The 23,207-nt window shown below is 34.6% G+C and overlaps 1 protein-coding gene across 1 annotated transcript; it reads left to right on the top strand.

Annotated features, from left to right (window-relative positions):
* The first annotated feature begins 15,689 nt into the window (after nucleotides 1–15,689).
* LOC142616749 (exopolygalacturonase-like) lies at nucleotides 15,690–17,802 on the top strand. The gene is made up of 4 exons (XM_075789537.1): nucleotides 15,690–15,809; nucleotides 16,028–16,336; nucleotides 16,926–17,441; nucleotides 17,566–17,802. Exons 1-4 carry the CDS (start codon nucleotides 15,690–15,692, stop codon nucleotides 17,800–17,802), a joined length of 1,182 nt encoding a protein of 393 aa, XP_075645652.1.
* Nucleotides 17,803–23,207: the final 5,405 nt, after the last annotated feature.

Below are 23,207 nucleotides of genomic sequence, written 5' to 3'. Positions count from 1 at the left end.
GCTAGTTTTTTTATTAGAATAATTAAGATAAAATTAAGATAGGACGAAAATTAATAAGAAGTAATAAATATGAGGTAGTGACGTGTTGGTGTAGGGAAAGTGATTGATAAAAAATTGAACCATTTAAAAACAAATGGGTAAATTTATAAATGAAATAATCAAAAAAGCAATTTTTTTTCCAACCTATACCCCATCTTTTTCCCAAATCCCAAGTCGCAATTGCCCCTTCGTTTACTTTACTTCCACACTTTTCTAACAGGCTTTCACGTCTTCCTATCAAAATAAAATCTACACACTTTCAAACGTTTAGCTCTCTTTCAAATAGTTTCAGTTCTCTTCAGCCTTATGAAATTTCACAGCCAGTGCCACTCATAGCATTGCTCACGTGAAATTTTAGAGTCGCTTATGTGGTCGTTCATGCACCGCCAGTCAGCATGCAGTGAGAGGCTCAAAAAGTTGATTATTATGTGAGAGAATAAAGAGACCATGAGCATTTTTTTAACAAAATTGGACAAAATACCTAAATGGCTAAATTAAATAAATTTGAATCTTAGAAAATAAATTTCAGTCAAGCGGAGTGAAATTTGCATTCTAGACTCTCTTTTTTTGTTGTGAATTTCAGTTATTAATATGGCTAAATTTTTGTTTGGGTTGGTTTTTTTGGGTATATAATTTTGAAGTAGGTTGTGATATTGTTTGGGTTAGATTTGGATTGTGGTGATGTTTGGGCTGGGTTTTAATTTTTAATTTTGAGGAGGAAGGCCTAACACTATTTTTAATTGGGCCCAAGTTGAAAAAGGGTATACTACATATACTATTTCTTTTTTATGGGTAGAGTCAGGGGGGCCTGGCCCCCTTGGGCCCCTATTGGTTCCGCTCTGGGATGAAGATACACTGTGTTGGCCATTGACACAGGATGGTGATTATTCGGTCAAGACAGTGCATAATATGCTTACTGATACTAAATTCTCAAATCTTCCAGGTGCTTCAAACAATATATGAGAGCTACAAACTGTTGTGGAAAGGGGGGTTTGGAAGCTTATGGTGCCTAATAAACTCTGACACTTCATTTGGCGTTTCTGTAATGAGTCACTTGCTACCAAAAGTAGCTTGTTGTATATATAGGAGGCAGGTCATTCAAGATTGTTTTCATTCTTTGTGGAGCTAAGATGATGCTAAAGTGGTATGGAAGTCTGAACCGTTGTTTAAGAAGTTTTTGGAATGCAACTGCAGGTCTGGTGTCGATTTGATGGAGGACTTATATCCTCACCAAATCCTCCAAATATACGGCTGTTCTTTTTGCGACACTTGCTTGGAGCTTATGGTAACGGTGAAACAAGCTTCAGATGAACCAACCAACTTGGGAAATATGAGAGCTGGGACTTAAGGCAAAATCGTATCTTTAAGATTTTCTAGAAGCCCAGAAACAGCCGGCTTTAGGAAGGATTCACTCCTTCTCAACCTGTAAAATGGTCTCCACTGACCCAAGTAGAATATAAAAAGCCAATTTTGATGGGGCTGTGTTTTCTGATATATCTATGGCAGGTATCCAATGGTCCTAATACTGCAGCAATGAGCCAAAAACATTCCTCTCCCTCACTCTGTTGAAGCCATTGAAGCTTTTGCTGCAGTTCAATTTGCCCAGGATCTTAATATTCACAAGCTTGAATTTGAAGGTGGACTCAATGTTGGTCATCTTAACCTTGGGAGACAACAGACCTTGTTTTGCTTTACATGGACATATTATTGAAGAGACAAAAGTACTATTAAGTTCTTTACTTCGGTTTAATTTTAATCATGTTGAAAAGAGAGAGCAAATATTTAGTTCATGCCCTGCTAGAAGAGAGTTTCATCTACAGGTTTAGGCATTTGAGTAGAAGAGCTACCATTTGATCTGGAGACTGTATTCCCAAATGACTTGAGCTAATAAAGTACACTTATCTTTTCCTAAAATATAAAAGATATCAATGAAGAAATTCTTTATAAGTTCTTTTTTTTCTTTTTTGGAGAAGAAAAAATCCTTTATAAGTTGTGTCCTATATTAGCATTTGTAATTGATTATGATACTTTATTACACATACTTAGCACATTTTAAACATGTCATTTAGGTTACTCTGAAAATAAAAAGATGCCTTCTAGAATCTAAATTGAATTTCAATTGAAGTCTAATTGTGCGTCATGTGTCCTATCTAATTTTTAATTTTTATGCCAAGTGAATTATTGAGTGTAAAAATCAAAGAGTCCAAATTCAATTAGATTCTAAATTGGATTTCAATCGTAGTCAAATTTTACGCCATGTGTCCATCTAATTTTTTGATTCCCGTGACAAGTGAATTATTATGTGCAAAAATCAAAAAGTCTAAATCCAATTAAACTATAAATTACACACACACACACATATATATATATATATATATATATATATATTAATATGTAAAGCTGAGAGAAAATTTAATTAAACTTCAAATTGGAATTCAATTAAAGTCTAATTTTGTGCCACGTGTCCCATCTAATCTAATTTTTAAATTTTTGTGCCAAGTGAGTTAATTCAGTGTAAAAATTAGATTTCAATTAGAGTTTAATTTTGTGCGATGTATCCCATTTAATCTAAGTTTTTAAATTTTCGTGCCAAAAGAGTTAATTTAGTATTCGATTGGCAAATATTATTTTTACCAACTTATTTTACTATTCAGCTTATTTTTGCTACTATTTATAGGTCTCACTGCACTTTTTGGTATTATTCATGGGTCCCACTATACTATTTCAATTAGCTTTTACCTTTATTTACAGTACTTTTAGCAAAAAGTTTTCAATTTTAGTAGAAAAAGAGGATCCCAAACGAACCTTTAGTGTAAAAAATGAGGAGTTCAATATAAATAAATCATAAAGAACATAATTTCTAAATGATTTTATATTTATGAGCTCTTTTTGTATAACTAAAAAACAATTCAAGTTTATAAGTCATTTATGTAATACACACACACACACACACATATATATACGTGTATATATATATATATACACGATATTGCTTTTTTAAACCAAAGTTTAGAGAAAATTCAATTAAAATTAAAATTGGATTTTGCTTTTGTTGGTTTTCCATACAAATTAAATTGTTTAGATTTTTGCTGTTATTTGTTCTTTGAACTAATGAGCATATTTTTTTATACTATTTTTATTCAGATATTTTGTATGCAAAAATATTGAACGTAACAGACTGTAATTGAACTGAATGTTCACATGCACATATCCCCATTCAATTTAGGAGATAGTATTTGTGTTATATTTAGTGGAATTTTATAAACAATAATTGTGAGTTGATATTGTATATGTAGTATCCAATAATGATTTTCAAAATTATATATGTAAATAGCAATGTAATGAGAAATTTGGCATAACCAATATCATGAAAATTGCAAAGAATAATTATTTTAGTACCTCCAAATGTCTTGGTCGAACTATGTCCTATATGTTTAATAACTCAAACTAACATCTATAGCACTACTACAATTCATAATGTACGGGTTACATACTAGTATATATATAAAATGGGAAACCATTATACATTTTGGTTTAAAAAATGTATAAGCTAATACCATGTATAATTTCAACATTTTCTATTAAAAAAAAATTGAATCGTGTAATTATAATTGTTTTTAATTGTACTCATGTATATACACAGGGTTACACACTAGTTTATTATAATGGTGGAATTTATAGTGTGCATGTAAGGACTTTTAAAAAAATTTACTTATTGTTGACATTACAAAAAGATTGACATGTACTAATAATTGTGCCATGTAGCATTGTTTCTTTCAATATCATCCCTAATAGATGAGGGAAATTACAAAATATCTTGTGTCATTAATTTTTGCATTATCATTCTGTCATTTGTCATCATTGTGTGCATCCACTATTTGTGAAATCCAACTTTTACAATATACTAGACTTGCTGCCACACAATGCGTGGACTTTATATCATTCATTCCCATTTACCACTTTTAACCCCTAAAAAAATTCAAATTAAAAAGTTACTAAGGGTTTTAGTACTCTAGTAAATTACAGTAGTAAGTAGTTGTTGAGGGGTGAAATTGATGCCTCTAAATAAAATATTGGGAAGCTAAACCGAAACTCAACTATGAGCTCTTGAGATGATGCCCAAAGGCTTTCGGTATGGTGATAAGCCTATTCAAGCAAGAAATAAGGCTGCACTTGACAAAAACAATAACAAAAGCTCAATAAAAATACTTCACAATGCTTAATAAATACGTTAGTGGTCCTGTTCTAATAGTGCAAGAAAAATAAATTCTCCAGCAGTAGGGGTGAAATTACACTTAAAGTCCAGCAGTCAATGATTAAATAAATTTAGGAAAGTGTTCACTCCTAGGGGTCCTTGTGTGTCTCGGTCAGGGGAATTTATTGTACTTTCAGCCATCATTACATCAATATGAGAGAAGAATTCCATTGTTACATATATATTATATCCTTCAATAGTAAAACAAAAAGTAAAAATTAAAGGTTCCATGGGAAAAAGAAAGGGGTTAATCGGCATGGTGTGAAGGGAGAGAGAGATTCTAGCTCAGTGCAACAAATGTCGAACTAAGATTTTGGGGTATATATATATGGCACGAATGGGGCAATGTGGCTATGTTGAGTGAGTGGGCATTTAGGCTTGTGGTGGTGTGATGGAGTTGATGTTGGGGTTAAGGCTTTAGTGAGTAAGGGTTTGTTTGTGACTGATTATGAGACATTTATGGGCTGTGAATATGCTGAAGAGGAAAGGCATGTCTGAGGCTAGGTGAGTGTGGGCTAAGGGGAATGAGTTGTGAGCTTAAGGAGAGCTAAACCACAAGTAAATTGGCAAGCAAATCAAAAGTTTCAGAGGGAGTAGCTGTGTGTTTGGGGCTAGGATGCTTATGGTTTTATAGTGAAGTTTAGGGAAGCATTAATTAACAAAAGTCCAAAAACATGGGACTGGGGCAAAGCATCAGGCTTAATCATCCTAGGATTTGGCCAGAAGTAGGAGATTTGCTTTTGGGACTGCCTTGCTTCGTTGGGTAATATGACACATGGTAGGTTTTTGCATTGTTTTGCATTAAATGTCAAGATTTCTAAAGTTGAGTTTAACTAATTGGATTAAAGAAAGTATCAAGGAGGAATTCTAGTGCTGCAACTGAGATTTGGACCCCAAGAAGTAGAATTCAACACCCCAAGTCAGGTGTCAAAGTTTAAGCTCACTTCAGGGGGTTCTGCTGGAGATCCATTTATGTCCTCCAAACCACATGTTCCCAATTTTTCCCCTTTAGGATTCATGGGCTTGGCACATGAACCATGTCTTGAATGTTTTTGACATTTATAGCATTGATTTGTTGAGATTTGGATAACTTGGTTTCAGCTCCCCTTCCATTGGAAATATAGTCTTGAGGAAAATTATGGATTTCCATCACCCATTAGACTTCAGCTGATATCACAACCTTTGGGCACTATTCACGTTAGGTAGAGGATGATAGAATTTTGATAGGACAGCCCCTAGTTTATCCTTAAAGACTTGGTTCTCTTGTAGAGGCCTCCAGCTGTACTTTGGTCAAAGATGAACAAAAGCTGATTGTTTATTTTCAGTCCTCTGCCTCTTGCCTAAGTTTTTTTGGATCAAGCTTGCTCATGTGGGCTGGTCCCATTAGGCTGGGTTGTGTTCATCCTACAAAATGGACATCAACAACACATGTTGTCATGGGTTTTCATCCCTCATGGACTTTTATTATTAGTAAATATTTTGGTTTTTCATAGATATTTGTAATGGGTCTTTAGGCAAAGAGTTGTAATATTTGAAATAATAGAATAAGTTTCAAAATACCTTTGTAAATAACATTTACTATTTTTGAAAAATGATGAATTCCATATCATAAGTAATGTTCATGATTTCTAATAATCACATCATAATTTAAATAGTGAGCTTGTGGGATTGAGTAGTTATCATGAGCTTTGAAGATAAATACTATGGATGCTGTAATGTAAATGATGACCACATGTTTCATGGGTTTATAATATGAGATGAATATCATAATCTTCAAGATAACTTCCCATGAGCTTTTATAAAATGATTTCCATGGTTTTTGCCATAGTAATGTTTAAGAAACATTGTTCATTTTTTAAATGAAATAATTATAACATAATATTTTTTGTCTAGCATTAATAATCTTGGGCTTTTGATAAAATATCACCAACGTAAATTGGGTTTTTGATATTGTCAGTGAGAACTAGGCTTTTTGATGTTGCCAATGAAAACTGAGCTTTCTGATGTTGCCAGCGAGAACTGGGCTTTTGATAAATAATTTGCCATGGGTTTGAATCACGGGCTTTGATTATAGGGTTGAATCTCATTGATAAGATAGTATTGCCATGAATTTGAATCATGGGCTTTGATTATGGGGTTGAATCCATTGATAAAACAGTATTGCTATGAATTTGAATAATGGGCTTTTTTCAAATATTACTAAGCATAAACATTCTTAAGCTTTAAAAGGAATGAGATTTTAATTTGCTCAATAAATAATTTAGGCTTTACAAAAATATTGGGTCTTATAGTGTTTTACATTTGTTGCCCAATTTTGTGATGGAAAGAAAAACGGTTGTGGGCTAGCATAGTAATAGTCAAAAAATGTTTAGGTATGCCCAATAATTTATTTGTAACGTTTGAAAAATAAATAGATGTTATTTAAAAAATATTGGGTGTAAAAAAATGTACCCTAACAGTAGTCACTCATAATTATAATTCACATGCCATAGACCCAAGTCAAGGAATGGTGCATTAGGCTTGGCTTATTCTTTTGTGAGTTGTTGTTTTTGTTGGATCTAAAGGAACGTCAACTTTGGGGGGAAAAGGGTTAAATGTCCTTAATTTTTATCAATATTTGCCTATTCTTCTTTTATAAAAAATTGATATTACTAATGAAATTTATATAAATTAATTAGTAAAATTTTAGCATGGAATATGATAGCTATTATGTACTCAGAAAGGTAGACACCAAGATTCTTTAAATTTCTTGGACACCTAATTTCAATTTAAGAAATGGCTAAATTGTCCCATTCATCTTTCTTTTTTCTTGTTGGCCAAAAGGTAGATCAGGTTTTGGCATGTGATTATTAGACATGCCAAAATGGGTGGGCCAAGTTGGGTCGGGTCAATTGGGTTGTGGATCAAACGGGTTACGGGTCAAAATGAGTCATTTTAAGTGGGTTAAAAAGGGGTTTGGGTCAATTGGGTTGCGGGTCAGGTCGAGTTGGGTTGACCCGTATTTTTCACATGAATGTTTTTTTTTATTATATATATATATATATATATATATATATATATATATATATATATATAAAGAAAACAATATGTATTTGCCATTTCTAAAGTGATGCAACAAATTACTTGATATAAACTTACCACTTCTATTAAGAATGAACTCAGTTAAACTTATTAATATTTATTCAATAATTTTTAAATTATACAAATCCTAACATTGCTATGTAAAAAAAAATAACACAAAGATAAGTAAAATAAATACACAAGTTTTATTTCTACACAATATCAACATCCCAAAATATAAAACAAAATTACAAATGACTTATTGGATAACTCATTTGACAAAGAATAAAAATGTTGTGAATTTTAAAATACTCGCAAGTGTACGAACCGCACCAAACTATAGTTTGACAAGAACGAGGTCGAACCTACAGGGACTTGAATGAATGTAGGAAAATTAATTAAATCTTAACCAAATTAATCCTAATCTAGTTTAATAAAAATTGGTTGTTTTGAAATTAAATAAACTAAGCAAATAATCAAATTAAGAAAATAGTTAAACTAACCAAAAGATATAAACCAATAAAAAGATGTAAACAATCAAGGGAAAGGAATTAAGGTTTTGAAATCCGCCTTGTAAGTTATATCAGCATATATTTATGATCATTAATTTTTCCCAACTCACTACATGATAATCTAGAAATCAATCTTGCTATCATGAAAAATATTCTCATTAAAATCCTTATTTTAAAAATCAAAACCATGTTCTTCTTCGCTTCTTAAGTATAAAATCAAATCATCAATTGTATCCGTAGCCAAAAAAATCACAAGCGATATCCAACTTTATAATCAAGAATTAATAAACCAAGCATTCAAATAATTAAAATAAATCCTAAATCATGAGAAAAACATGATTGAACTCATATCTAGAATCTCATCTTAGTCAATTGATATGAAGCAAGAATAATTTAAATTATTAAAGAACAACTATTGTGGGAAAAATCGAATCACATAAATATTACTGATAATCCTTAACAAGGTTTCATCCTCAACCCTAATTATAAATTTAGCTACTCATAGTAATTAAAATAAAACACAAGAATAAAATACTAAACATTAAACTAGACAAATAAAAATAAAACTAACTATCATGGAAGAAAACCAAAGAAGTAGCCGCACTCTCTATGTTCAGCCCCCAGCCCTAGCACTAGCTCTCATTGAATTTTTCCCTAAAGAGCCTTTAAATAGATCAAAGAATCCTATTACAAGTTGGATTCCCGTTTGGGGAAAATCCTAGATTTTTAGGTTTCAATTAACCAACGATTTGGGCCCGTTTAATGTTAGAATTCGGACTTTTGGTAAACTAAAAAGTTGTAGCCCTTTAAGTTAAATTTCCAGCCTAACTTGAATCATCTCGATTGGACATATGAGCCAAAGGTTATGCCAAAAATACTAACTGGTGTTCAGGGTGGAATCCTAATCCAAATTGAACTTGGATTTGATGCAAATTTCATTTGATTCCCTGGTCCAATTGGACTTAAATTCAATTGGGTTGGTCTTCTTTAACTTCATCATGGCCCTTGTAAAATTAAAGTCCATTAACTTTCTTCTTTGCACAAATCCACTTATTTAATTCCATTCTCCTATAAAAGATAAATTCACACAATAAGATTCAATTAAGCACAAAATTGATTATTCACCATTATTTCAAAACCAAATATAAAATGCATGAATTACCTCAAAATAAGTATGATAATGTTTTCTAACAATGATATAAATATGCAAAATTAAGCTATTATCAATGCACATCAAAAAACATATAAGAAATTTACAATCTTGAAAATTAATTTTATAATCTATTATCAATTGTGGTTAGTACTCTATTTCAATTTGAGATATACATTAAAGTTTGACAGTTTACTTATTTATACATGGTTTCTTTTATGAATATCATATCATTGTTAAGCAACACATACTCTAGGAAATATCATAATTTATTTTGCAAAACTATTTATTTTGGACATAAATTGTTAAAAAATAGGTCTAAGCATTCATAATTTATGCTAATTTAATACTTGGCTTCACTATTTTTACACTTGTGAATGTTTTTCACACATGTCTACAATTTTAAATCTATATTTTTAACTCTACTATAACTAAATTATCTTGGTATGTACTTTACTATTTGATATCTAAAAATCTTTACTCATTATAGAATGCTCAACCATTCATTTTTAAATTAATTTACATACCGTTATGTAAAGTCTCAATTGTTTTCTTAAAGCTCATAACAAACAATTAAACCAATATTGTCTGGATTTTATTTTTATTTTTTTACTAAAAAAAAAAGTTCTAAAAAATAGTTCGGGTTTGGGTTCGGGTTGGGTCGGGTCGAGTCAAAATATTCTGACCCGCTTTGCCATGTCTAGTGATTATTTTTAATATGATATATTATTATTATAATTTTGAGAAAATATATTATTATTATTTTATTAGTGGCTTTGACGTTTATTTTTTGAGAGATTTTGACCAAGATTTTGAGCTTTATTTTACAAAATGGGGCCAGGGAATGAATGTAGCTGCAGTAAAAGTAAATACTAATTAAAAAAGGAGATACTAGATAACAAGGGGAGAAATAGAAACAAAATCTTAAAATTATTTTTTATTTAATTTTATTATATAGTAATAAAAAAATGAATTCCTATTAAAATAATTGCTCAATTGAAATATTTATTAGGAATTGTGATGAACACATCTTCCTATTTGGATGTCTGACATTTTAAAATTTTATTGTATAGCGTGCATTCATCCAAATGGAAAAGATTAAATATTACACTAGAGTAGAAGGAAGCGTCCCCATATATAATCCTCAAGTTAAGGAGGGACAAACCTATGCCCAAGTATATGAACACAATGGAGATGGTCTCTGTGGGGCAGAAGGGTCAAAATATGTTCTTGGGCTTTAGGCTTGATCCGAGGGTATTAACTTGTCCGAAGAGGGTTTAGTGGTAATAACTGTACCAAATTTAAAAGTCCACAAGCAAACTATTGCGAAAGAGGGTGGAAATAGTTCGAGAAAGGGGATCTCCTCGGCTATATGAAGTGAAGACTATACTATACACCAGGATGTTTATAAGGAAATTCTAGGAGGTCTAATGGATGAGGATGTATTCCACAAGAACACAAAGAAAAGGAGTGAATAAGAAATAAGTTAGAGAAAGCTGCTATCACCGCATTAAAGACTCTGCACCTACCTCTCTGACCGCATTAATGAGGAAATGACCTCTAAACAGTAGTGATCAGCCTTACAGCTATTGTTTGAAGACTTCAAGAGGGTGGTGGATAGGACAAGTATCTAGATGGGTGATCTGGTCCATACGTGGAAGATGATGGGAAGAAGGAGGATGATATAAAAGGAAAAGAAAGGCATTCAAGGGGAGGAGAGGAGAAAAAATGTTGTACACACCATCTTCAATTGTAATCTATTTTTAAAACAAGTAAAAGCAATACAAGTCATCCTCGGCATCCGAAGAGAGTTTTTATTACATAATCAGTTCGTTGCATGTAAATTGGGGATCTAGCCCATCATTTTTGTTATCCAACATCCATAGAACCTAGGTTTCAAGCCCACATTCTACAAATTTCATTGTATAGGACTTTTTTGGCCTACAGCCTTCAGATGTTGGGTTCGGGTGTGAATTGTGACCTCACAACTGGCTTTGTCAGTAGGAAATCTTGTGTTTTAGGAATTGGAACATTATGGCAAGCTTAGGTCCACATCATGCAGAGTCTATAGGGTCCCAGCATGAGGATCACTCCCGGCATCTTGAGCAAGAACAAGACCGAGAGGGTAGTGTTCATATAGAGCACACTGATGGGAGTCGTTCATGAGATGGAAGTAAAATCCCTCACGAGGAACATGCAAAAGCCATACAGAAAGAGATTGACTATTTGAAGAAGAAGTTGCGTCGCGAGAGGCAAAGGCGAACACCCTCTTTTTTTTACCCTTCTTCTGAAGATAGCCAGGGCAGTGTCTACAGGTCTAGGTCAAGAACTTCTCTTGATCATCTTTAGGGTCATCAGAGTAGGGAATCTTCCTCTAGGGGCTTAGGAAATGATGCTATGAGTGGGGCATTACATCACATTTCCAAGTCACCTTTCACACGTAAGGTAGAGTAGGGGAAGCTTCCACAGCGGTTCACTCAACCCACGTTTACCATTTATAATGGCCTAACAGACCTTATGGAACACGTGAGTCATTTCAATCAAAGGATGGCAGTACACTCTAAGAATGAAACTTTGATGTGCAAAGTCTTCCCTTCTAGCTTAGGACTTGTTGCGATGAGATGGTTTAATGGGTTGAAGGCAGATTCTATTAATTCCTTCATGGAACTCACTAGGGCATTTGGGTTCCGCTTCATCACCTGTAGTAGAGTTCCTCGGCCTCTGGATTTGTTATTGTCCATGGCCATGAGAGAAGGGGAAACCCTGAGAACATACTCTGATAGGTACTAGGAGATGTTCAATAAGATTGATGATGATTTTGATGATGTAGCAATACGGACTTTTAAGGTTGGCCTCCCTACTGAGCACGACTTACGGAAATCTTTGACCAAAAAGCCTGTAAGGAGTGTATGTCGGCTCATGGATCGAAATGATGAGTACAAATGGGTTGAGGAAGATCAACAACAGGATAAGGGAAAAGAAAAGGTTATCCCTCAGGAGAGAAGGGATTTCAGGTCGGACAGATACAACAATAACAGGCCCTGAAGAGATTTTGCTGGGCAATCTAGTCTTATTGTCCCATAAGTGGTTAACAATATATTCCGAGAACCGGTGCATCAGGTGTTGGAGAAAATCCGAAATGAACCATACTTCAAATGGCCCAATAAGATGGCTAGGGATCTTCTAAGTCATAATTAGAATCTCTACTACCACTATCATCAGGACAGAGGTCATACCACTGAAGATTGCAGGACTCTGTGGAATCATTTGTAGTAGTTGGTTAAGGAGGGAAGGTTGAAGCAATTTTTGTATCATCTCAGTGGGCAAGGAGGTCATTCAGGTTTGATGAGCCAAGGGAACAATTCATCAAGGCCTCCTCTGGGAACAATCAATGTCATTTTTGCTACTCCTAGCAAGACTGGTTCTCATCCTACCAGGTTGATGTCTATGTCACGAACTCTTTCTGAGGAATCTAACTCTGAGTCGAAGAGGATTAAGGGGAATACTCCACCTATTTTAGGTTTCTCAGAAGAAGACAAGATTAGGATTATCCAACTGCATGATGATGCTTTGGTTGTTATGCTGAGGATAGAGGGCTATGACGTGAGAAGGGTAATGGTTGACTAGGGTAGTGATGCAGATATAATGTACCCTGACTTTTTCAGGGGGCTTAACTTAAATCTCGAGGATCTTACGGCTTACAATTCGCCGCTGATAAGCTTTGAGGGGAAAGCTATCATACCAAAAGGGCAGATTCGATTACCTATGCAATCAAGTCCAGAGGTTGTAGATGTAGATTTCATTGTGGTAGACGTTTATTCTCCCTACACGGCTATTGTGGCAAGGCCTTGGATGCATGCTCTAGGTGTCGTTTCCTCAACTTTACACGTCAAGGTGAAGTTCCCGTTTGGAGGACTGATTGAGGAAATTATTGGGAGCCAATCTGTGACTAGACAGTGTATAGTAGCTGTAATTCTGCATCAGCCTGGGCCAGATTCCTCGGCCTCGGCCTCGGCTACGGGGGGCTCAAAGAAATTAATGTCTCTGACTGCGCCTAATGCGGCGGCAGTAGAGGAAGCTGCGTGTGAGGGGTTAGAGAAGGTTCCTATAGATGATGATCCTGAAAAATTCTTTTAGGTGGAAAAATTCTTTTAGGTGGGAGTCTAGTTGCCACTTCAGGAGAAATTGAAGCTAGTTACGTTTTTGAGAAAGAATGTAGATGTATTTGCATGGGATGCTTATGAGGCCCTTGGGGTTGATCCGAGTTTCATTTGTCATCACCTTGGCGTTCCTCTAAGGAGCATTCCGAGGCTGTTAAGGAAGAGGTGCTTAAGCTCAAATAGGCTGGTGCTATTAAAGAAGTGTTCTATCCAGAATGGTTGGCTCATACAGTGGTAGTAAAGAAGAAGAATGGAAAGTGGAGAGTGTGCGTGGATTTCATAGATTTGAATAAAGCTTGCCCTAAAGATTCATTCCTAATGCCTCATATAGATCATTTGGTGGATGCTACAGCTGGGCATTCTCAGATGAGTTTTTTGGATGCTTCCCAAGGTTACTGCCAAATACCTTTGGCTTTGGATGATCGGGAAAAGACAGCCTTTGTTACTCCTATAGGGAATTATCATTATAAGGTAATGCCTTTTAGTTTGAAAAATGCAGGGGCTACCTATCAGAGGATGATGACCAGGATGTTTGAACCACAGTTGGGGAAGACTATTGAGATGTATATGGATGATATGGTGGTGAAAAGTAAAACAGTTTCCATGCACGTGGAAGATCTGAACGATACTTTTCAGGGAATTGAGGTCAAGATTGAATTTCAAATCTATGATGGTGGTGCTGGTGGTGGGTTTTGGTTGATTTGTGCGTTTTGGTGGTTGCTTGTGATAGTTGGTGGTGGTTATGGATGGCCGGTTTTGGTTGATTTTGTGGGTTTGGTGGTTTGTTGTGATGTCCGGTGATGTTGTGGTGGTGGTTCGATGGGTTTGGTATAGGCTTTTTGGGTGGATCTTAGTGGTTTGCCGTGTGAATGGTGGTGGGTCAAGGTGTTTTGTTGAGTCTATGGTGGTGGGTCTTGGTGTTTTGCTGGGTTTCTAGTCGTGGTTCAGTTGTTTTTTATTCTTATTTTTTTATGGGTTGTGGGTGATGTTGGTAGGTAGGAATGGGGAAGAGTTGTTGTGTAGAATAGAGAGACGGGAGAGAAGAGAGAAAAATAGATTTTTTTAAATATAATTTGAATGTGTAATTTATATTATTTTATTGTGATATATGTAAAAATAGAAACAGGAATGTAAGGTGAGTTGTAAAATAGGATAGTAAAATAGATAAAATAGCGTTTGAGGATGTAAAATATGTGTTTTTTTACATCCCGTTGCTAGTGCGTTTATAGATCACCTAATAGTCTCAACCTACAAAAGAAAGAAAAAAAAAAAAAAAAACTCATAATAAACCCGATTATTTGTACTAGCCAAACAAGTAAAATGAGCGCCCTTTAGAAAAGCCAAAAACAATTAACAATAAATTTTTCTTCGTTTTTGTTAATAACATGGTGCAATGATATGACAACAAAATAATGGTGAAATAGTGTAATAAGCCTAACATGTAGTGATCAACTACCAAACGTTTTCATGGTTAGAAAATTAAAGAGGGTAAGTCGGCAGAGCTTTTGTATTCTACATACTAAAAACCCATAGATAGACAATCTTAGTCTCTTAGTATCTACTTTAAGAACCAAAAAATGTTTCCAATTTCAAACTTCTAAATTCTAAGAAAGACAATTGAAAGTATTTGTTGATTTCTTTTGTTTATGATTCAATAGTTGCAATAGAGAAGAGAGAATTTAAACCCTAAATATTTTCTTTAAAAATACTCAAAAGGTGACAAAACTACAATATTCTTGGCATTACGATTATAATAAATCTTCGTTGGTTATCATAATTATCAAATTTCTTATTTAGATAAAAAGGATTATGCAGTTGCATGGGTTACCGGCTAGAATATAATAATTGACAAAGATTTGTGAACTAATTATAGTAATAATGATAAATATAATAATTGAAAAGGTGAGTTCAGCTTCTCCAATATAGTTTTTTCTTTATTTCCTATTTTACACTGTAGACGGCCATGCTGCCTATACTAAATTTGGAGAGTTTTTGTAGGTGGTCATTTTTCTAGACTTTTTCCCCCCACTCTAACGGCAAGTATTCAATTTGCATCAAGGAGAAAATGAACAAATTTCAAGTAGCTAAGAGCTTGCCATTTAAGGCTAAGAAGTTAGGGTGATAGATTGTAGTAATAATCTTATCTTATAGAATAATGGACCAAAAAAAAGACATGTTATAATCTTTTGGAGTTATTAGCATAATACAATCATAGAGTTAAAAATTTATCCTTCCATGGTCAATGAAATTGATTAAATCTTAGCTGGTCATCAACTGTTTGATTATAACAATAAACTATTAATTAATTAGTGAAGGAGGAAGAACGAAAGCTAATAATAGTATAGAAGTTGAATTGTAAATTAGAGAGTTCTTCACAACCATGCATAAAATTAGTTAATATCAGTTGGATGGCTTTAATGGTGATGAACTCAGGTACTACAGTATAAATAGCTTCAAACCATATAGGGAAACCGTCATACCATACAACAAATTGGCAATAGCAGAGAAATAATATGGGAAAGAATCTGAGCATTGTAACAATTTCCTTGCTATTTTTGTTGGCATCCACTAGTGCCGTGCAAGTCTTTGATGTTAAATCATATGGAGGACAACCTAATGCTGATATCACCCAGGTATAAATACGTGTAGCACGATTAACTATACCTAATTAACATGAAAAGTGGGTTCTAGTTAACTTAACTAGTAAAGTTTTTTAATGTCAAATAAAAGAACTCGGTTTCAATCTCTGCTTACACTAAAAGCTATTCGGTGTCCTGACCAGATGATACAACATTAACATGAAGAATGATTGTAATATACTAATTTTGATTTATCATTATGTGTTTATTAGGCTTTGACAAAAGCTTGGACAGCTGCGTGCGCAGTAGCAGGAAGTAAAGTTGTGATTTCAGCAGGGACATACAAACTAGGTGGAGTGACTTTCTTAGGTCCATGCAAAGGTGCTATTGAGTTTAACCTTCAAGGCACCCTAGAGGCCCCATCAGATGATGCCTCCTTCAAGGGTAAAGACTTTTGGGTTTCTTTTGAACGTATCGACAGTCTCACTGTGTCAGGTAGTGGAATTTTTGATGGCAAAGGACAAACAGTATGGCAAAAAAATAATTGTGACAAAGAGTCCGACTGCAAAAACCTTCCTATCGTAAGATTTCATCAATCTTAATAATTAGCATATAAATTTCCATTATTTTTATGTAGATATATACAGACACTACAACTTTAAGAACTTTAATCATCACGAAATACTAATTCAAGCACGTATTCCTTTAATGATGTTAAGGATATTATCATATTATTAGTAATTTGATGTAAGCTTTATCTAGTGAGGTGTCACAACTCACCAAAAAAGAAAATTCAAAATTTATATATGAGAAAGTCCATTTACAAAATATGGACACAACTTTTGCGCCATGACCCTAACTTGTGCAACTGTGTAATGGAGAAAAAGTGGTGGTTAAAGGTGAAAGTGATATATCAACAATCATACTCACATATAACATCACATTGTGACAAATTGTTTGGTCTAGAAAGAATTTTTTATATTAAATTGTTGAAGTAGTACCAACAACATTCATTGATATATATTTGTAATTTTTATAATATAGTAATTCAAAGAAGCGTTAGCATTTTGCTATAATATATTTAAATGAAAATATTTTTAGGAGAATATTTAAATGAAACTATGGCATTCATATTTGGTGTCTGTTTATCTAACTTGTAAACATGAACAGAATATAAGGTTTGATTTTATCACAAATTCAATAGTCCGTGACATTCAATCGAAGGACAGCAAATTTTTCCACATAAACCTTTTGGGATGCAAGAGTTTGCAAATCCAACATGTTACCATAACTGCACCCGGAAATAGCCCTAACACTGATGGAATCCACATCGGACGTTCATCTGGCATCACCATCACCGATGCCAATATTGGAACAGGTGACGATTGCATCTCCATTGGTGATGGAAGCCAAAATGTTACTATTAACCAAGTAACTTGTGGACCTGGCCATGGTATCAGCGTTGGAAGTCTTGGAAAGTACCCAAATGAACAACCAGTTTCAGGAATTAGAGTAATCGGTGGCACCCTTAGCGGTACAACGAATGGTGTTAGAATCAAAACATGGCCTTCTTCCCCCCCTGGAACTGCTTCTGATATGCATTTCGAGAATGTTATCATGAACAATGTTGCCAATCCTATCCTCATTGATCAAGGCTACTGCCCAAACGGTCAATGCTCAAACAAGGTTATTATAAACATCACAAATATATAAACTCATTTTGATGTTAAAAGTTAAAAAAAGAAAAACAAATTACAGATACTAATATCAAATTCTTGGGTGGGTTTTTGTTTGTTTGTTTTGCTTTCAGTCTCCCTCGAAAGTTAAGATCAGCAATGTTAGCTTCAAGAACATTAGAGGCACTTCTTCAACAAAGGAAGCTGTGCAGCTTATTTGCAGTAAAAGTGTACCATGCCAACAAGTGGTAGTTGCTGACGTTGATCTCGCATTCAAAGGTGCTGGAGGATCTGCTACTTCCACTTGTGTTAATGTCATGCCCACCCTTTCGGGAAAGCAAAATCCTCCTGCTTGCACCATCAAAACATAATAAAGTATCTCCCAAGCTATTGTAACTAATGCAGAATAGGGAAATACTATTTGCAAATAGTTTATATGAGTTCTATTTTAAGTAGAATTTCATTTACTACAGTCTATCATGTTCCCTTTTTCTTTATTTAAATGAAATTGTGGAATGTTGGATAGTTATTTTTAGAGTTGTTTGAGTTCAGGCTTTTACTAAAAGCTACCATGGTCTAGAGTGCTATTGTAGATAGTATTTGTTCTGTTACTATAGCTGGGATATTTCGGAATAAAACAAAAATTGTTATTAGACTCTTTGTAATTTTTTTTTATTCTTCACCAAATAAATGCTTGTGTTCATGATATGGTAACATTCAATTGATCTGCATGCAAGTTTTTAATGCCGAATTAAGTTGCTCTCATAGTCTTCAATGACGATAAGATGTAAAACTTATAAAACAGATGTCATATATTCAAAGTTGTTTCTCTAAATATTGTATACTTTTAATATTTATTTCTATAACAACTAAATTTTAATCACTTTTGATTCTCAAAAAAAAAAATTAATCACTTTTATTTCTAAAAATATAACACATATTATTGAAGTTGATTATACCACCAACGCAAAAATTAAGGTAGAAAAAAAAAACCCAATTACATAAATATTTTAGCAAACTAACTTAATTTTCTTACTAAAATGAAGCAATTTCGGATGATTAATTAGCATATTCTAACAAATGATTAACAATGAAATTAAAAGATTTCAAGTACGTACCTAAATGGTTTGTTGCATTAACTATTGTCTTTTATCAATATTTTTGTGGCTCAATGACATAACAAGCTTTCATTTAATAATAGAATCAAGGTTCATTCAAAACAACGAATATTTACATTTACGTTTTTTTTTTTTTTTTTTTTTTTTTTTTTTTTTTTTTTTTTTTTTTGCGTTGGTAAAAGATAATTGAGTACGAATTAATCATAACTATTCAATCTAGGCCTGTGCATATGCATAAAGTTTACATAAATAAAATTGATAAATATGAAAAATATTTTAAATATAATAGTATCCCCATTGATATAATCTCTACAACCTTTACATTTTAAATAATATTATTTTGATATCCAAAAAAACAGTTCTGCTTACGTACTATTTACATATTATTGAATTCTATTCTTATTATATCATGTATTGTAAATATGAATGTTACATCATTCCAAGGCAAACAAAACTATCTACTCAGCTACTACTAATGATTGTGATTGAAAATAACAAAACTTCAATTTGCAAAATGCAATAGCAACCAATGGGCCACTTCTAACACAATATTAAGAAACAAGGCTAGATCCTTACAATAGCTTAATGATAATTTTAATCAATTTAATCAAATATTAACTGAATAGTTAAGCAATCAAGATTCAAGTTTGACATTGTTCATGGACAAACGTTTCAATGTAGTGAAGAATATACACACCCACACAAAGACTTTATAGGGCAAAACCCCAAACTGTAAAAAACACTACGAGACTAAGCCCAACTCAATAACTCTGCTATTAAAGGATGCTACAATACATTATATACTCATACGATATTCCCGTACTTGCAGCCGGTTTCGGAAACTTATCTCCTCGCTTCGGCTAGCTCTTGTAGATGCTGCTATAGACATCAAAATTTTATGATGTATTCGCATTTGTTTGATTGATCATGATGAAATATTTGTGATCCAGTTAATTTTCATTTGATGATGTATCAACAACGAACAATCAAAAAATGAAATCAAGCCATATGGCAAGCCCATGAGTTACTACAACACACATAGAAATGACATTTCCCACATGAGCAAAGTACCACATTTTAGCCATGTCATTTCGCGCATGTGCATCATCCCAGATAACCTGGTCAAACAGGACGGTCCAGTTCAAATTTAAAAACAATGCTTATTATGTGGCACTCTAAGCTTCTATTTAGTCTTTTTAACCTTATTTCATTAAATTTTTTAACTGTTACCTCATAGATTAGAGTAACTTGTAAAGTTGTTATTTACAACTATTTTGTGTTGGCTTTAATTCCATGTCAAATTTGATTGTAGTTTTGTTCAATCATGTTTACCCTTTATTTTATGTGGGATTTCTTTGTATGGGTTGTGTGTGTGAGAGAGTGTGAAGACTCAAGCTTGCATGGAAGAAGGAGTGGTTTTTGCGGGTATCTCGTGAGTAAACTTCCCGTGAAGTAAGCCATGTGAAGAGCACATGACTGTAATATGAAGAGTCGTGACAATCTGGTGACAGCTGGTTTACGCAAGTAACTCGCGGGTAAGGCCTTCCTGCGAGATACCCACAAAACATTTTGTTTTGCTATTTTGGCTTATCTGGTCCATCATGTCTTCACTCACACTATACATACCCAGATATTGTAAAGAGTGCTTTTAGAGAAAAAAATCCTAGCAAACACACTTGAGAGTTAGAGATTGTATACCCACAATCATCTACACAATCCTTTGTGGTTTTTCTCATATTCCAACCTTTCCATGTCCATATCCTTGAGAGGTTGATAGCCCAAACACTTACCACACTTATTCTGAGTGTGAAGTGAGGTTTTGGTGCTGCTGGGAAGCATTGGAAGAAGCTAAGCTTTGGCGGATGCAATCGGGCGCATTGCGGGATCCGGACGACAGATTCCCCCTTCACGGCAGCAGTTCTTGAATGCCCAGTATCGTCAAAGTTTCACCTGCCTCAGCTTGTGCAGTTTGACAGGCTTAAGGATCCCTTAGACCATCTCAATACTTTCAAGACGACATTAGGTCTCTAACAGCCCCCTGACGAAATACTGTGTCGTTCTTTCCCTACCATTCTCAAAGGAGTTGCGAGGGAATGGTTCACCAAGCTACCCACCTCGTCCATTGACAGCTTCAAACAGTTGAGCAGTTCCTTCCTATGCCACTTCGTGGAGGGACAACGCCCGAGGAGGCCAGTAGACTACCTACTCACCATCAAACAGGGAGAGAAGAAGACTTGAGGTTGTATGTAAAGCGCTTCACCCACGAAACTTTGGAGGTAGACGAAGTTGATGACAAGGTGCAGGTGACAACCTTTAAAGCTAGATTGAAATCTAGGGTGTTCGTGGTCTCACTCGCAAAGAATCCTCCAAAAACGATGGCCGAGATGCTCTTAAAGGCGTAGAAGTACATGAATGATGAAGATGCTTTAGCCGCGATAGAAGATGAAGGGAAAACTAGTGAAAAGGGAAGGAAAGTGGACGATTGGAGAGGACGGAAAAAAGGAATGCCCAGATTGTTAAACTAATGACGGGGATAAAAGGGAAAGATGAGAAAACTCCTCAGACGGTAAAATTTACTCCTTTGGTTGTGCCTGTTGACAAAACTATGGCACAGATTAAAGATGAGCACTACCTCAAATGGCCTAGGCCATTACATTCGTCACCTAACATACGTGATAGGAAAAAGTACTACCGCTTCCATAATTATCATGGCCATTACACAGAGGATCGCAGAGACTTGAAGGAGCCAATAGAGGAGCTCATACGAAAAGGAAAATTGCAGAGGTTTGTAAAAAAGGGAGTGCCCAGTAGGACTAGGGACGATGAAAAGGACAATTGTGAAACCTCACTAAAGGACGAGGATCGCACTCATGACGACCCCTTGGTCATCAACCTCATGACCACCCCTTGGTCATAATACTTACGATAGAAGCGTTCAACACCAGGAGAATTCTTGTGGACAATGGTAGCTCTGCGGACATCATCTATCTCTCTGCTTTTCAACTTTTGAGGCTAGATCCAAAAAGACTGTGCCCTTTTTAGTCCCCCCTTGTCAGCTTCAGCGGAGACAGAGTGTATCCTAATAAGGTCTTATCCACGATAGTTGACCTGTCAGCTGGATTTCCTTATAGTAGACTGCCTTTCTTCATACAATGTGATCATTGGAAGGCCCACACTCAACCACTAGAAGGCAGCCACTTCCACATATTGCTTGAAGGTGAAGTTCCCGACGAAAAACGGTGTAGGTGAAGTAAAGGGAGATCAAGTATTGGCCAGGGAATGCTACTAGGTAGTGTTAGCTGCAAAAGAAAACCATACATGGATGATCGAGGAGAGGGAAGAAGATAAGGTGGAAGCCTTAGAGACAGTGGAGTTGGTCGAAGGAGAAACAGCAAAGACAACCTTAATAGGGACGGCTTTGAGTCCTGAGATGAAGACGAGGCTCGTCCGGTTCCTTAAAGAAAACATGGACGTCTTCGTGTGGAGTCACTAGGACCTGCAAGGCTATCCCCAAAGGTCATCTAGCATAGGCTAAATGTGGACCCCGAGAAGAAGCCTGTCCAACAAACACGACGGGTCTTTGCTCCAGAACGGAACCAAGCAATTACAGACGAAGTAAACAAGTTGTTGTCAACAGGCTTTATTCGAGAGGTCTACTACCCAAATTGGCTTGCCAACGTCATCCTAGTGAAGAAGGCGAATGAAAAATGGAGAATGTGGGTGGACTTCACGGACCTAAACAAAGCCTGTCCTAAAGACAGTTTTCCTCTGCCAAGGATAGACCAACTAGTGGATTTTACAGCAGGGCATAAATTACTGACGTTTATGTAATACACACACACACACACACACACATATATATATATACGTGTATATATATATATACATATATATTTCTTTTTTAAACCAAAGTTTAGAGAAAATTCAATTAAAATTAAAATTGGATTTTGCTTTTGTTGGCTTTCCATACAAATTAAATTGTTTAGATTTTGGCTGTTATTTGTTCTTTGAACTAATGAGCATATTTTTTTATACTATTTTTATTCAGATATTTTGTATGCAAAAATATTGAACGTAACAAACTGTAATTGAACTGAATGTTCACATGCACATATCCCCATTCAATTTAGGAGATAGTATTTGTGTGATATTTAGTGGAATTTTATAAACAATAATTGTGAGTTGATATTTTATATGTAGTATCCAATCATGATTTTCAAAATTATATATGTAAATAGCAATGTAATAAGAAATTGGGCGTAACCAATATCATGAAAATTGCAAAGAAAAATTATTTTAGTACCTCCAAATGTCCTGGTCGAACTATGTCCTATATGTTTAATAACTCAAACTAACATCTATAGCACTACTACAATTCATAATGTACGGGTTACATACTAGTATCTATATCTATCTATCTATATATATATAATAGACAAAGCTGAGAGAAAGTTAGTTCCTATATTTAAGGGCGTGTTGATAAATAGGATAACTGCCTATTTAAAATTCAGACACATATACAGTTTTTAAAAAATACAGCCGCACGTTACAACGCTTGATTTTTAAAACCCTGCCACGTCTGCAATTAAAAAAAAAGTGTAAATTAAGTAACTGATTTGTTTTTTTTTTTTTTAAAAACACCGTTTGACTGCCTTTAT

The sequence above is a fragment of the Castanea sativa genome, chromosome 11 (assembly GCF_040712315.1).
Source record: "Castanea sativa cultivar Marrone di Chiusa Pesio chromosome 11, ASM4071231v1".
Classification (NCBI taxonomy): Eukaryota; Viridiplantae; Streptophyta; class Magnoliopsida; order Fagales; family Fagaceae; genus Castanea; species Castanea sativa.
This window is presented reverse-complemented; position numbering and strand designations above follow the sequence as displayed.

Coding starts and splice junctions, on each gene's coding strand:
- LOC142616749 (XM_075789537.1), top strand. CDS start 15,690: ATGGGAAAGAATCTGAGCATTGTAACAATTTCCTTGCTATTTTTGTTG. Junction 15,810..16,027: donor CTAATGCTGATATCACCCAG/GTATAAATACGT, acceptor TGTGTTTATTAG/GCTTTGACAAAAGCTTGGAC. Junction 17,442..17,565: donor ACGGTCAATGCTCAAACAAG/GTTATTATAAAC, acceptor TTTTGCTTTCAG/TCTCCCTCGAAAGTTAAGAT.